The sequence below is a fragment of the Patagioenas fasciata genome, chromosome 9, assembly GCF_037038585.1.
Source record: "Patagioenas fasciata isolate bPatFas1 chromosome 9, bPatFas1.hap1, whole genome shotgun sequence".
Lineage (NCBI taxonomy): Eukaryota > Metazoa > Chordata > Aves > Columbiformes > Columbidae > Patagioenas > Patagioenas fasciata.
The window spans coordinates 11,466,617-11,479,578 of NC_092528.1; the positions used below are offsets into that span (position 1 = coordinate 11,466,617).

General features: G+C 36.7%; 1 protein-coding gene across 4 annotated transcripts in view; it reads left to right on the plus strand.

Annotated features, from left to right (window-relative positions):
- CLSTN2 (calsyntenin 2) overlaps positions 1–12,542 on the plus strand; it is a 334,315-nt gene extending 321,773 nt beyond the window's left edge. For all 4 annotated transcript variants that reach the window (XM_065844300.2, XM_071812444.1, XM_071812442.1 and 1 more), the window contains exons 11-17: positions 1,356–1,504; positions 2,973–3,196; positions 5,241–5,411; positions 6,039–6,184; positions 7,048–7,171; positions 8,804–8,988; positions 9,610–12,542. In XM_065844300.2, the coding sequence (XP_065700372.1) occupies positions 1,356–1,504; positions 2,973–3,196; positions 5,241–5,411; positions 6,039–6,184; positions 7,048–7,171; positions 8,804–8,988; positions 9,610–9,816 (1,206 nt within the window). In that variant the 3' untranslated portion in view covers positions 9,817–12,542. The remainder of the gene's footprint in view (positions 1–1,355; positions 1,505–2,972; positions 3,197–5,240; positions 5,412–6,038; positions 6,185–7,047; positions 7,172–8,803; positions 8,989–9,609) is intronic.
- Positions 12,543–12,962: the final 420 nt, after the last annotated feature.

Sequence of the window (12,962 nt, forward strand, 5' to 3'; positions counted from 1 at the left end):
TTTTTAGCCTTTTTTAATGAGAGAGACAAAAATGGCTCAGACTGAGGCTTTCTCCAGTCCCTTTGGCAGCATTCCAGCTGTTTTGGCAGCTGAGCTATTAACTTAACTAGCTAGCTAGAGTCTCCTTTTGCTAATTTTATTCTCTATTACTGCTAGCTTACAGAAAGGAAAAAGAAGCATATGCAGGCTGTGACTCATGTTAGTCCTCCTCCTCTTTGTTAAAAAAAATACCCTGCCAGCGTGTTATGACCTTCCTGCACAAGCTTTAAAGACAGTCCTCTGTTTTCTGTTCAGCAGAGAGCCCTGTGTTTCATTCTCTTCTTCACAGCCTATTTGCTCTTTTGCTTTTTAGCCTTTCTCATTGTAAGGAAGTGTAGACAACCATTGTCTCTAAATAATAGAACATGTTCTTCTGATCAATGTCCAGCTTTGGGAAGGGACTGCACATGAGCAAAGGGTGCTTTTCTTTGTGTTTTGTGCTGACAACAGTAGAATACAAAATCAAGGGGGTTAATCTGGTTTTCTCTGCAATGTGGATGGTTTGCTGAACCAAATAAGAGACCCAAAAAAATTGAATGAGGATGAATTATGATAAAGATAAAATCACTCTTTTGCTGCGTGAATATAGTAGCAACATGTGTTGGTCAGCAAGACTGTTTTGTGTTCAGTGCAATGAACTAGAGAAGGATCAAGGCTATAAGAATAGCCATTGACTTTGCAAGGTTTGCTGGCTCAAATGAGCAGCTGGCTTTGTGTAAGTAGCAGCTCCATCTTAAATCACGACACCTTTATTGATCATGAGACACAGAAAGGAGAATCCCCTTTATTGTGTCTGATGTTAATGAAGACGTACGAAGAAATGTTATAATTGTTTTGTTCGTTCACATTGAAATATGTCTCAGAAAGATAACCCAGGGTAACAGAAGCCAGGAAAGATGTTTCTGCATGCTGCTCTGGTTTAAGCTCATATTTTTGTTTTATTTTTATATGCGAGATGTGTTTAATGAAAAAAAAAAAGTATATCGTAATAATTATGATCGCATTAAGCTAAGGTTTTGGACTCTACAGCTGCAGAAATCATATCAGCAAAATTGATAAGGCTGGGCAAAGTCCAGCAAATCAGGATTAGTTTACTATAAAAATAACTATAATGGTAGTAATTCAGATATGAAATATATGACTGATACGAGTACATGTTTTAGGGAAAAATATGTAGATTCAGCCAACAACAGCTACTAAGAATTTTTCTTAAATAATTAGATTTTAAACTTAAGTTTGTGCAACATTCCTTAAAAATGTCCTGTATGTACTCTGTACTTGCTACCTTAAATACTAATTATATGCATTTCCCCTAGTATCACTTCAACCCTTCCCAGTCAGTCCTTGTTGTGGAAGGAGATGACATTGAGAATATAAATCAAGCTCTCCGAAAGGTCTCATACATCAACTCTAGACAGTTTCCTACTGCAGGCGTACGACGACTCAAAGTCTCATCTAAAGTCCAGTAAGTTACACGTCAGCTGAACCGATTAGATTAGGAATATTTTTAATGAATTACTTTTTTCTTTGTGTATGTAAAAAGAACAATTTTGGCTAAATTACATTTCTAAATCATACTTTTATGTTACTGAGCCTAAAGGATGAAATTCATTTACTCTTATGTTGATTTATGTTGTGGTTTTCTTTTGATAATGTCCTTTTTAGAAACTTTGCTTGTTAATGTAATTTATTTCCATTCTATTTATAGTTTGGAGCATACAGTCTGGACAGAACAGTACTTGCACTTATTGCATTTTTATTTTACTGTGCATTTTTAAAAGTTATAGTTTCTTCTGAACTGTAGTTTCTTCTAGCTAGAGCCATGTCTTTTTAAAGCAGACCTGCTACATCTAAAAGATGACATATCTGCAAGAACAGTATTTGTAGCTGTGCTTGACATAGTCTTTGTCAGTCTGTGTCCTTACACAGGTTTCATCACTGAAGTGCTGGCGTTGGGTGTTACACAGAAACCTGTGTCCTTCCACTTTTCTGCAACAATAGTGACAGAACCAGCACAATAATGTTTACAGTTCTACATAATCAAAGAGCCGTCTGCCACTGCTGGGCTCCCCTGGGCTGTGTCTCTGTTACAAGTTGTAGAGCAGTGAAAGCAGATCTTTAGAGGGAAAATAAAATCAGTTCTACAAACTCTCATCTACTGCATGTACAGTTCTTACTAAGGTCTAGGTTTAGTCTAGTGCTGTGTGCTGACCGCACCAAGTGTCAGGAGAGCATCTTCTGCTGTAGTTTGACCGGAAGCAACCCGGTTTGCACACTCCAAGGCTGGCCCAAGCCTTGTGCCAAGATGAAGTAAGGTAAGAGTTTGTCTGGAGATTCACTTCCAAAGCACAGTGCTGATTCAGATGAAAATGGTAATAATAGACCCCTTTGGTCACCAGTAGTAATGGGAGGTGCCAGAATGAACTCATGATGTGTCCAATTTAAATAATTTGGCCCTTTTATTTGCACATGACAAGAAAACCATATTATATTAACCACTTTGAGAATTTAACGTTAGCTTTACTAAAGTTAGTTGTCATCTTTATGAATTTCTTTTTGTTTGGTTGGTTGGTTTTTTTACCATTCACTACATCATTAAATGTCAGTTAAACATCAAAATACTATTCTCATAGTGACCTTACTAAAGCCTGAGCTAATCATGAATCTGTGTGCTAAGCTGTCCCTACATAATTTCAGTAGTTGTGAATGTGGGAGGGGATGAGAGGAATAGAACTGTTCCTGTCACTGCTGGCCTGTGTACAAGTTGGTGCAGATGCACGGCCTTACGTATGGCAGTATCGAAGTCTGGAATAGACTGGTCTGAGACCATATGAAAGGCTGAGAGCCATCGGGCAGGTTTTTGGCAGTGCAAGTGCCACACACATCTGATATGCAATGTCTTACATGCAGTTAATGAATAATATATTTTTCAGATGTTTTGGTGAAGATGTCTGCATTACTATCCCAGATATAGATGCACATGTAGTGGTGCTTCAGGCCAATGAGCCCAAGATTACGATAAGTGGGATGGACCACTTTGCTAGACCAGCTGCACAATTTGAAAGTGAAAGAGGTGTTATTTTGTTACCTGACATCAGGATTGTCAGCACAGTCACTAAAATGGAGCATCCAATGGACTTAAAAGAACATGACAGAGGTTTGTGGATTTCTTTTAAATATTATTACTTAAGTCTTAGTCTGTGAAATTACTCCTCACATTTTTTTAAAGGATAGCATGAACAAGTAACACAGAAGAACTCACTTCACCCAGGTTGATTTAGACAGTGTTAGGCAGCAGTAATGCTGTACTGAAGACATTCAATGAAACGCATTGAAAAAAACGTGTCAAATAGTGATAGATCAGTATGTGCTTCAAAAAAAGCAGCTTTTCCGTTTAGTGTCTTACTTACTTCAGATTAATTCCTTTCCCCTCATCTTTATGTATTCTGCTGAATAACATATTTTCATTAGAATCTTTCTATTTGTAACAGAATTTTGTTAATTCTATGGTTGAATTGGAAAGCAGTAATTGACTAGTTGGAGTTTTAATCTGTTCTTCCATTTCCAGCTCTGATACTGACTTGTGGTTGATACTTGAGAAAGTCATGTTGTGCCTCAGTTCCCTACCTATGTAGTGTAAATATAATAATTTGTGAAGGTTTTTTTTCAGTGTTGATGGTTTATTCTAGTGCTGAGCAATGTGTGCATAATTATTCAACACTATCTGAAGGTTCAAAAATATAAATAAGGATTAAAATGATTCTCTATAAAGAAATCTTCCTTTTGGATGTTTGTATGCAAGTAAGTGAAAAGCCTAGTAATCTGAGGAATCATTCTAAACAATATTTGTTGGACTAGAATAAGCAGAAACTAGACGTACATCTCTTGAAAAGATAAAATCGCTGGTGGTGTGCAATGGTAGGGGCAGGAATCCCCTGCAGCCATGATCTGTAATAATGCTGCTTATCACTTGCCTGAAACGGCATCTGTCCTCTGAACGACAATCATTGTTTCTCTGTCTGACAAAGGCAAACACAACCATAAATCTTTATCTATATCTCCCTATAGCTATTTTTCCACTTATTGGGACTTTACATAACATGATCATCATGACTGTATCAGAGATGCAAGACTGAGAAAACTGACTTAGGCACTGTGTATTCTCCAGTCACAGGACCAATATTCAGATTTGCCGATTTGGCAAATTTGAGTTGGGTTGCATTTTTGGATGAGTTGGAGGTACCCAACTTCACTGTACCAGGAGTTGGGAATCTAAGGCATAAGACTTCTGTCTGCACCTTCCTTCCCTGTCCACCCTCTGACATGAAATACACAAAGCAGGCACTAACTTCCAAGATTGCAGTCTGTGTGTCAGTGGTACCTTTGGGGAGCTGGTAAAGCAGTCGTGCCAGGCACGCTGTGCCAAGTTGACCAGAGAATTAAAATATTAAATTAGTATGCTCCTCTTTTAAACAAGCGATAGAAATATTTTTCTTAATTTTTTCGTACTGAAGTATTATCAGTTTACAACTCAATTTCTGCAAGTCACACAACACAGGATCTTGCCATTTATGATATTACCATGTTCTTGGATAGATGGCTATATTGCTTGTTATGTGAATTCTTTATTGGCCATAGAGTGACTGAGAGACTCATCCAAGTATAGATCTATTTGACGTGTATTTTTCCAGTTTTGTTTTCCTTAAGAAAAGAATGAGTGTGTGATACCAACCTGGTATCAATTCAGTATTGAAAACCAGAATCTGTTACAGGAATTTATTTCCAGGATCACATGTCAGTTTTCTACTTCCAGTACCATTCTTGAATGCCTTTTATTACAGGGCAATATATTTTCTTCCTTTCTTCCTTCCTTTCTTTCTTTCTCTCTCTTTTTTCTCTCTCTTTCTCTCTCTCTTTCTCTATCTTTCTGTCTCCTCTTTCTCTCTCTCTTTCTATCTGTCTATCTCACTAGGTGTTTTTGTAGGCTTTCATCATCATAGCACTTGAACAGGCTAGACACTTACTTCTCTTTCAATTTTCTTCAAGTATGCTGTATTTAATATCAGCAAGAAACAATGCACCCATCTTTGCAAAAATGGAAAGCCCTGGTGCAAAGCACATAAAATGACTGTGGTGTTCTGTGATAATTTGTCTTCGTTTGTTTCTTCTTTTTTTTCACGGTATATGCCATGTGTTCACAGACAATAAGCCAGTGGTATTAGAGGAAATGCTCCACAACTTGGATTTCTGTGATATTTTGGTCATTGGTGCAGAACTAGATCCTAAACAAGAGTGTTTAGAACTAGATCGTGTTGAGCTTCAAGGAAAACATCTGGATGCCACAAATTCCACAGCAGGATATTCAATCTATGGTACGTTCATGGACTTTGCTTTCCCTTATTTCTTCCCACCAACACTTGCATTATTGGAATGAAAGGACTAGTTTGAAAGAAATTAGACAGAAATCTGTAGTAGCTGCAAAATACTCCAGAAGAGACAGTGTCTCAAAAAAGCACAGCCATTTTTGATCTCTAGGTGTGCTGTTTATCCTCTGGAATACAGCACAGCTTTGTCTTGACATCAGCATCCCTCCTGCTACTCCCCAAATAAGGAAAATAGCAATGTTGCTTTCTTTAAGTGTCGGGGTTCTGTGGACCATCACAGTGGAACATGAGAAAGAGAGGTTTCCTCAGAGTTCCTGCACAGCTCTGGTAACACATTGGCTGGTTTTTTTCAATTACTAAATAATGTATTCTTAATCTTTGCTGTTGCATTTGTTCTTCTCCATTATGGAGCTTCATTCATTTACAAAAACTATTCTCACATAATTTAGTAACAGCCAGAGGCTTTATCAGGAAATGTTTAATGCACTGCCATTTTCAGATCATTCTGCCAAATTTTCTGTTTTCTGTGGACATTTGATTTCTCCTGTACTGCACAGAGCATTGGTTGCATAGTATCATCTCCTTGAGATTACTACTTCTCTGCCATCATTTCAGGTGTGGACAACATGCACAACTATGAACAGGTTCTTCGGCAGATTCGATATCGTAACTGGTTCACTTCTGCCACCTTTGACCGAAAGTTCAGAGTCAAGTGCTCCGAGCTCAATGGACGTTACACCAGCAATGAATTGAACTTGGAGGTAAGCAATCGTTTGGTCAATTTTTCTTTTCCAGCACTGAGGCTAAGCACTAGTCTTATCTTCAGCAACATGGAGTTTTATTTAAACTATGTAAAATGATTGACGTATTCTGGTATCAATAATGAAATAGAGGAAAAATTTTAAGTTCCATTCAAATCGAACACTGACTTCCTTTATGGCAATTCCTCAACATGGGTCCCTCTATTCTGCTGTGTAAGGAGATGACCCTTCTCTTGAACTGCACTAACCTGGAGAATGACTCCTGTTCAGACAGAATGGAGGCTAAGATCATCATCGTTGTTTTTCCATAACGTAAAATCTCCTACAGGACTTTTTGAAGATTTATAGACCTGCTCAAAAATAAATCATTACAGCCTCATTATTTTCCTTAGATTTGTTATTTTTTAGCTTAATCTGACATACTTTTATTTCCTGCAGCATTCACCTTATCACAGTTTTTCCAAGCAGTACTCCATTACAATAAGTTTTATAATGTGTTCTTTATCAGATGGAGATCGTTCCTGGTAATTTACATTATTTCCAATTTCTTGAGGAGGTAAGTCAGTATACAGCTAATGACCGCATAGGGTGGAGTTCGTGTGTTGGTTTTTTTTTTGTGTGTGTCACTTCATAGTCTACTGCTAGAAATGTTAGAATACGTATTGAATGGTAGAAACAAGAAATATATTAACCTGTGTACTTTTCACTGGCATAAAGGAGAAGTTAATTTGGCCTTTAAGATCTATATAATAATGTTCCTTTCTGCTGATAAACTTCATAGTTCAGTGTAATGTGTGGAGCCAGCAGGCTTGGAATATAAAACACATTTTAGCATCTGATCTCTTATTTTTCTATTGTGCCAGGTTAATATTCTGCACAGCTCCAACTCCAACTTCATGGACCATGTAAACCATATGATAGTAGAACCACAATTTCTCCAATCTGTCCATCACCCAGAGGGAAGCATAAATGCTGTTCACAACTCAGGTATGTGACAACTTTACAGAAACTGCTACAGAAATGATTCTGGGATATCGGTATTTCCCTTGTGACTCAGCCTGGTCAACAAATAAAGCCCTGAAGTCCATAGTTACAGCTTGTGAAACTTCACAGAGATCATTGCACAGGTATGAAAGAAGGTAACCTGGAATTTGTTCCTTACAAGGAGGTACTTTAAAAATGGATACCAGTTTTTAATTACAAAGTCTTCCTTAAATGTTATGTACTCTGACCCAAATAGTTAAGAAAATGTCTTGGTTTTAGTATTGAACGGTATGAAGGATAATATTTATGCTCACATTGTCTTTGTTCATCTGTATTTCTATGATATATTAATTGCTGCCCAGCCCTTTCTAAGCAAAAGGAAAAAATGTTTGTATTGTTTTTTAAATATATAATTGCTGCAGTGCTTCTGCTAACTGCTGTCTAGGGCTGTCTAGGGCTCAGTCTGGAGAAGATATGTCCACCTAGCCATATGCAGGGGACATTAGCATGCATATATATTTATATTTATATTTATATTTATATTTATATTTATATTTATATTTATATTTATATTTATATTTATATTTAATTTATATTTATATTGAATTTTTAGACTATACGACTTGAAATATATATCCAAATCTGAAGCCTTTTCAATAAAGTTAAACCCAGTGCAAATATATCCGTTTAAATGCTGGATTCTTAAATCCTTTTACCTGAGTGATACATATGTAAAGAAGTAAAGTTGATGTAAAGTATAGGTAGTGATATGTAGTCGTATACAGTTATGCTTGGAAATTTACTGTACAGACATTTTACTAAAAGGTGACTGAATTTTTGCAAAATGAACTATTGCAAACTAGTTCTTTCTTCCTTACTTGAACATTGTTTTGATTTCAGAGTTCCATTCTTACAGGCAGGGCAAGGAGTACAGAACTTCTATAGCTTCTGGAACTGCAGTACATCATAGCAAAGGTGCATAGAAAGTGGCAGCACCTCTCCACTAACCTAATTGTGAAGCCGATAATATAAGATTAGTTCAGAGAAATTTCTTCCTATGCTTCTCAGAGTGCAACAGAAGAGTGAGGAAAAAAGGACTTGAATGCTCAAGAGTCCCCCGGGAAGGTTGTAACACAGGCAAATAGAGTGGCAACATGTTTATTTTATTTCTTGGAGACTGAGATTTAAATTACAGTAACAGTGTTTGAAACCTTTGAAAATATAAGCTTTGAGATATACTTTTTCCCACAGTGAGGTTAACACCTCAGAAAAGGGGACAACATGCAGGTAAGATAACTGAACCTTATTGCAAAAACACTTATTCTGAAACTAATTCGTTCTGCACTGATTGACTACTTGTCTGTTGTAATAAAGTGGCAGGCATACTCACTTTTTAGTTATGATTTAGAATACTAATTATAAGACGTCTGTAAACACCATTTGTGTATGCTCTGCCTTAGTAGGTGGGCACTTGTCAGCGCTTTCTGTAGTCCCAGGCACATGGCAGATTGCTGTGCTGACTCACAGTCCAAAGGAAGAGATGCTGAGGGAAAAAAATAGACAATGTATTTAGTGTTTTATAGGCAATTTGTTCCACAAATATGAACCCATTCTCTTTTCCTCCTTTTGTTCCAGTTGTTCCAAGTGTGGCTACTCTCGTTATCATAATCTGTGTGAGCATACTTATTTTCATCATAACCTTGGGGGTCTATCGAATTCGGACAGCTTATCAGCACAGCTCTGCAGACAACGAAGGGAGTAAAGAAAATGAAATGGATTGGGATGATTCTGCTCTGACTATTACCGTCAACCCCATGGAGGTACCTAACTGAGACATATTATATCATGATACTACTAGGAGTTACTGACTGGGCTGTTAGCTTAGCAGTGAGCTTTAAAACCTTTCAGGGTAGACTTGTTTAGGCTTGGCAAAACAGTGGTATGTATGCACACTCAGGACCCCATCTCAGTTTTCAGCTCTACACACCATGATAATATGTAATTGTCATATATAATTACTAAATAGGACAATGAAGTTGTCTTCAGTACAATACCACTTCCTCTCTATCCATATCCGCATCCTAGTACCCTAAATAATATAGTTACTTTTAACTTTTTAATGTAAGCACTAACACACTCAAGGGAGGGTAAATGATCAGCAGTTCAAAGAAGCTGACATTGAAGGGTTAAATTTTGGCAGCTTGACTAAGATAGATATTGCTTATTGACATTCCATTCTTGTTACAGTAGTTTTTTGAATATTTGCTACTGAATTATATCACATTTGATGCCTAATAGTCAGATAATGATGGAAAGCAGACTTTCCCAGTATACTGGCATTTCTAGATGTGGAATAATTGCCGACATCCTCACAACCCCTGACTAGCAAAAAGGCACTTTTCTTCTGCTGTATCTCTTTCACTTCTTTAAATGTACTGTAGAAATATGAAAAGCCTCACCAGACAGAAGAGGAGAGTGAGGAAGAAGACATAGAAGATGAAGAGGAAGACACAACCAGTGCTGAATCAGATGAAAGTGATGAGGAAGAGGAGGAGGAGGAAGAGGAAGTGATCGTCCAAAAGAGAGACAAACAGAATGTCACCAGGCAAGAGCAGTTGGAGTGGGATGATTCAACACTCCCATACTAAGAGCCCTTCAGCCACATTGTTCTTTTGTAACAACCAATACAATGTTTTTTCAGAGTCTATGACAGGATTTGAACTTCTGCTTGCCTATTACTGTTTTGCCTAAAATGATCTTGTTGTAGTAACTAATAATGATAGAACTGACCCTTTTCTTACAAAACCTGGAGGAAACACTGTACAAAGATACTGGCATCACCAGTAATAATGTAATCTAGAACCTGATCTGTTAGCAAGCGTAGTTCTCCATTTCCTGTTTCTATACTGCAGATATGTGACAAAAGTCCTGTCACTCAGTCCACAGAGGTTTTTACTTTTGCTATTTTTTTCATACAGGAGAGATTTCAGCTTGTTATGAAGAATTACTTGTGTGGTTCCAAATAGCAGTTGCTGTTTGACTTCACACTCTTATAGGTGTAAATATAATCCACCTTCAGTTCAGGGCAGAGTTTTAGTGCTACAGGTGACAGAGACTGAATTCCATTTGTTGTCCTGCCTTCTTGGATGTTAACTGTCTTCTACACGGAAATATCTAGGACTTGACAGGGGGTGCATGTGTGCCTGTGTAGAAGTGGACAGTGTATTTTTCAGGCATGCAGAAAAACCCTCGAGACAGGGTTTTTATCCAACTTACCCACAGAAACTTAAGGGAGTTTAAAATACAGCAACAAGGGGCCACTGAAGGTTAAAAAAAAAAAAATGTTCTGTTTCCACAGATTGAGTAAAATGATCTTATGCAAACCGTAAATTCTAATGGGATTGATTTGCTGAAAACCTGTAGAGCTGTTCATTAGTTATGGATTGAGCAATTTGCAGCAAATCGATGCTTTAAACTGTCTGTCTTGTAAAATCATTAGCTTGCTGCGGTGTCTTACTGAAGTAGTGGAAAATAAGTGACCCCATTATTCCATAGCTATGTATGGTTGGGATTTAAACAATGGTTTTACATGATGAAAATGTTCCCTTTTGCTTTAGTGAATGCCAGCTGGAATTCCTGTCTGACTGTATTCTTTAAAACATTATGCCCTATTTCTTCTGTATACTTACCCACCTCTGAATGGCGCAAGAGAAAGTGACAACATACACAACAGTCAGCTCTCTTTCGTGCTCATAATTCCCCCTTATTTTTTCTTCCTGAAGCCATTAATGTTGAGAAAAAGTTTTATAAAGTAGAACAAGAAGAAATAAAACCTACCTGGAACAAAAAGAAGTGAAAATGAAACCTAAACTCTTAAGGGGCTGAATACTTTAGTTTGTTATGGTAACACAGCATATTTTTCTTGAACACTGATTAAAAAGGAAAAAAAGAAGAAGAAAAAAAAAAAAGCAAAGCTATGTACAATGTGTCAATAAGTCTGTGTGGTGTGGTTTTTGTCCCCTTATTAACTTTGCGTACCAAATGATGCCGCACTTGCTAGGATAACGGCTCTAATCCATAAAAAACAAAATGGCATGGAAGTAAATGCTGCCAACTGGCTTGTCTGTTTTTTTCCTAAGTACTTCCTTTTCTTTACAGGTTCATCACTTACTTTTGTTTTTGTAATTTGCTGTTTAAAATGAGCTGCTTCCTCCTCTCCTCCCTCCCAGAGAAACAAGCAGTCAGTCTTGCAGCAACAGGCCCTTCCTGAGCACCCATGAGTTGATATTGCAAAGAGTAACTTGAGCAAAATTAAAGGGTACCCACCTCCTTCAATACTCGATTATTAGCAGCTCGTGAACATCTTGGAATATGGAGAATATATTCTGGGTTTGGGAGTTCTTTTAATTCCGGTTTCTGCATCTGATAGTTGCAGGGAAGATTGCCAGCAACTAGAGCTTGTAGTTTAACTAGGAAGTAAATGAAAAGAACTCCAAATTAATTTTAAAATTAGAGATCTTTGTGTTCTTTTCTTGTTGTGCCAACAATCATGTTGGCACATCATTGTTAAGACTGGTATATATATATAAAGGTTTTCTTATGTGAGCAGTCCTGTGGGTTTTTTTTTTTATTCTGGTCTCTCACATGTATTAAACTTACAAAAATATTTGCAGAATCAAGCCCACATAAATACTATTTATCTATAGGAACAGATATTTTAAAATCGGCCAAAATTTGTTTAATAAAATACTAATTTTAAAATTTCAGAATATCTTGAACAGAAATGGTATGTTAGATCATTTCCTAGCATCCTAGTACCCTAAAGAATTTCCTAGTGGTGATTATGGTTAGTGACATGAAGCAGACTCTTCCTGATGCTTATTATCAGCACAGCATTCTTCTCAAAAAAAAAATTAAAAGTCAATTTCATATTTAAAGCTGGACTTAAATAATTTTAAATTTAATCATTTAAAAAGTTTGTCTTTTGTGATTATTATTGTTATCACAGCAAACACCAAGGCAACTTGAAAACAGCAACTTACAGCCTGACAAGCCTTTAGTGCTTTTATATGTTCATGTGTTCATTGGTGTATTTCTCCATCTAATAGTTTTTTAGTTTTTTGTTACTAGAAGCAAATCTTTTCAGATCACGCTGGTACATTTCACAAGAAGCAAAGTATTTTCTCTACTGTAAATAAACCTACATTTTTAAACCTAAGCAAAGTAATACAGATGTGTGTTATCAGTAAAATTTGGTTTGCAACAAGATACTCAGCGAACTCAAATGTATCACTGTCCTTATTTTAGATTACTCCTTGGAGAGCGTTATGCAGCATTTTTCATTCAAATAAACAGAAAAATCCTTTTCACAAAATGTTAGTGGGAATGAGATACTTTACAAAATGAAGCTTAGAATTAGAGTATCTATATGGAAGTTGACAGCAATGGCTTCATGAGCAAAAGCCTACTAGGAGAATAACATAGAAAAATCATTTTTTCATAAATAATTTTAACAATATTTCCTATCCTCCATTAAGCATTAGTTGATGTAAAATACTTGCTCAAAACCAAACCAGAACATGTACATATATACATGTGCATACATACAACCCCCACACACAACTGCTTTTTCCCCCTAATCAAAAGCCAAATATATCTCCTTTCCTCTCTAAAAAAATAAATGTTTATGCTGTAAATTCTGAAATGGCAACTGTGGTGTCTGACTCTTCAAGATGTAATATTATCCTTAGCCCTGTTGTGAGGTTGAGCTATGAAGACACACAAATAAAGGCAG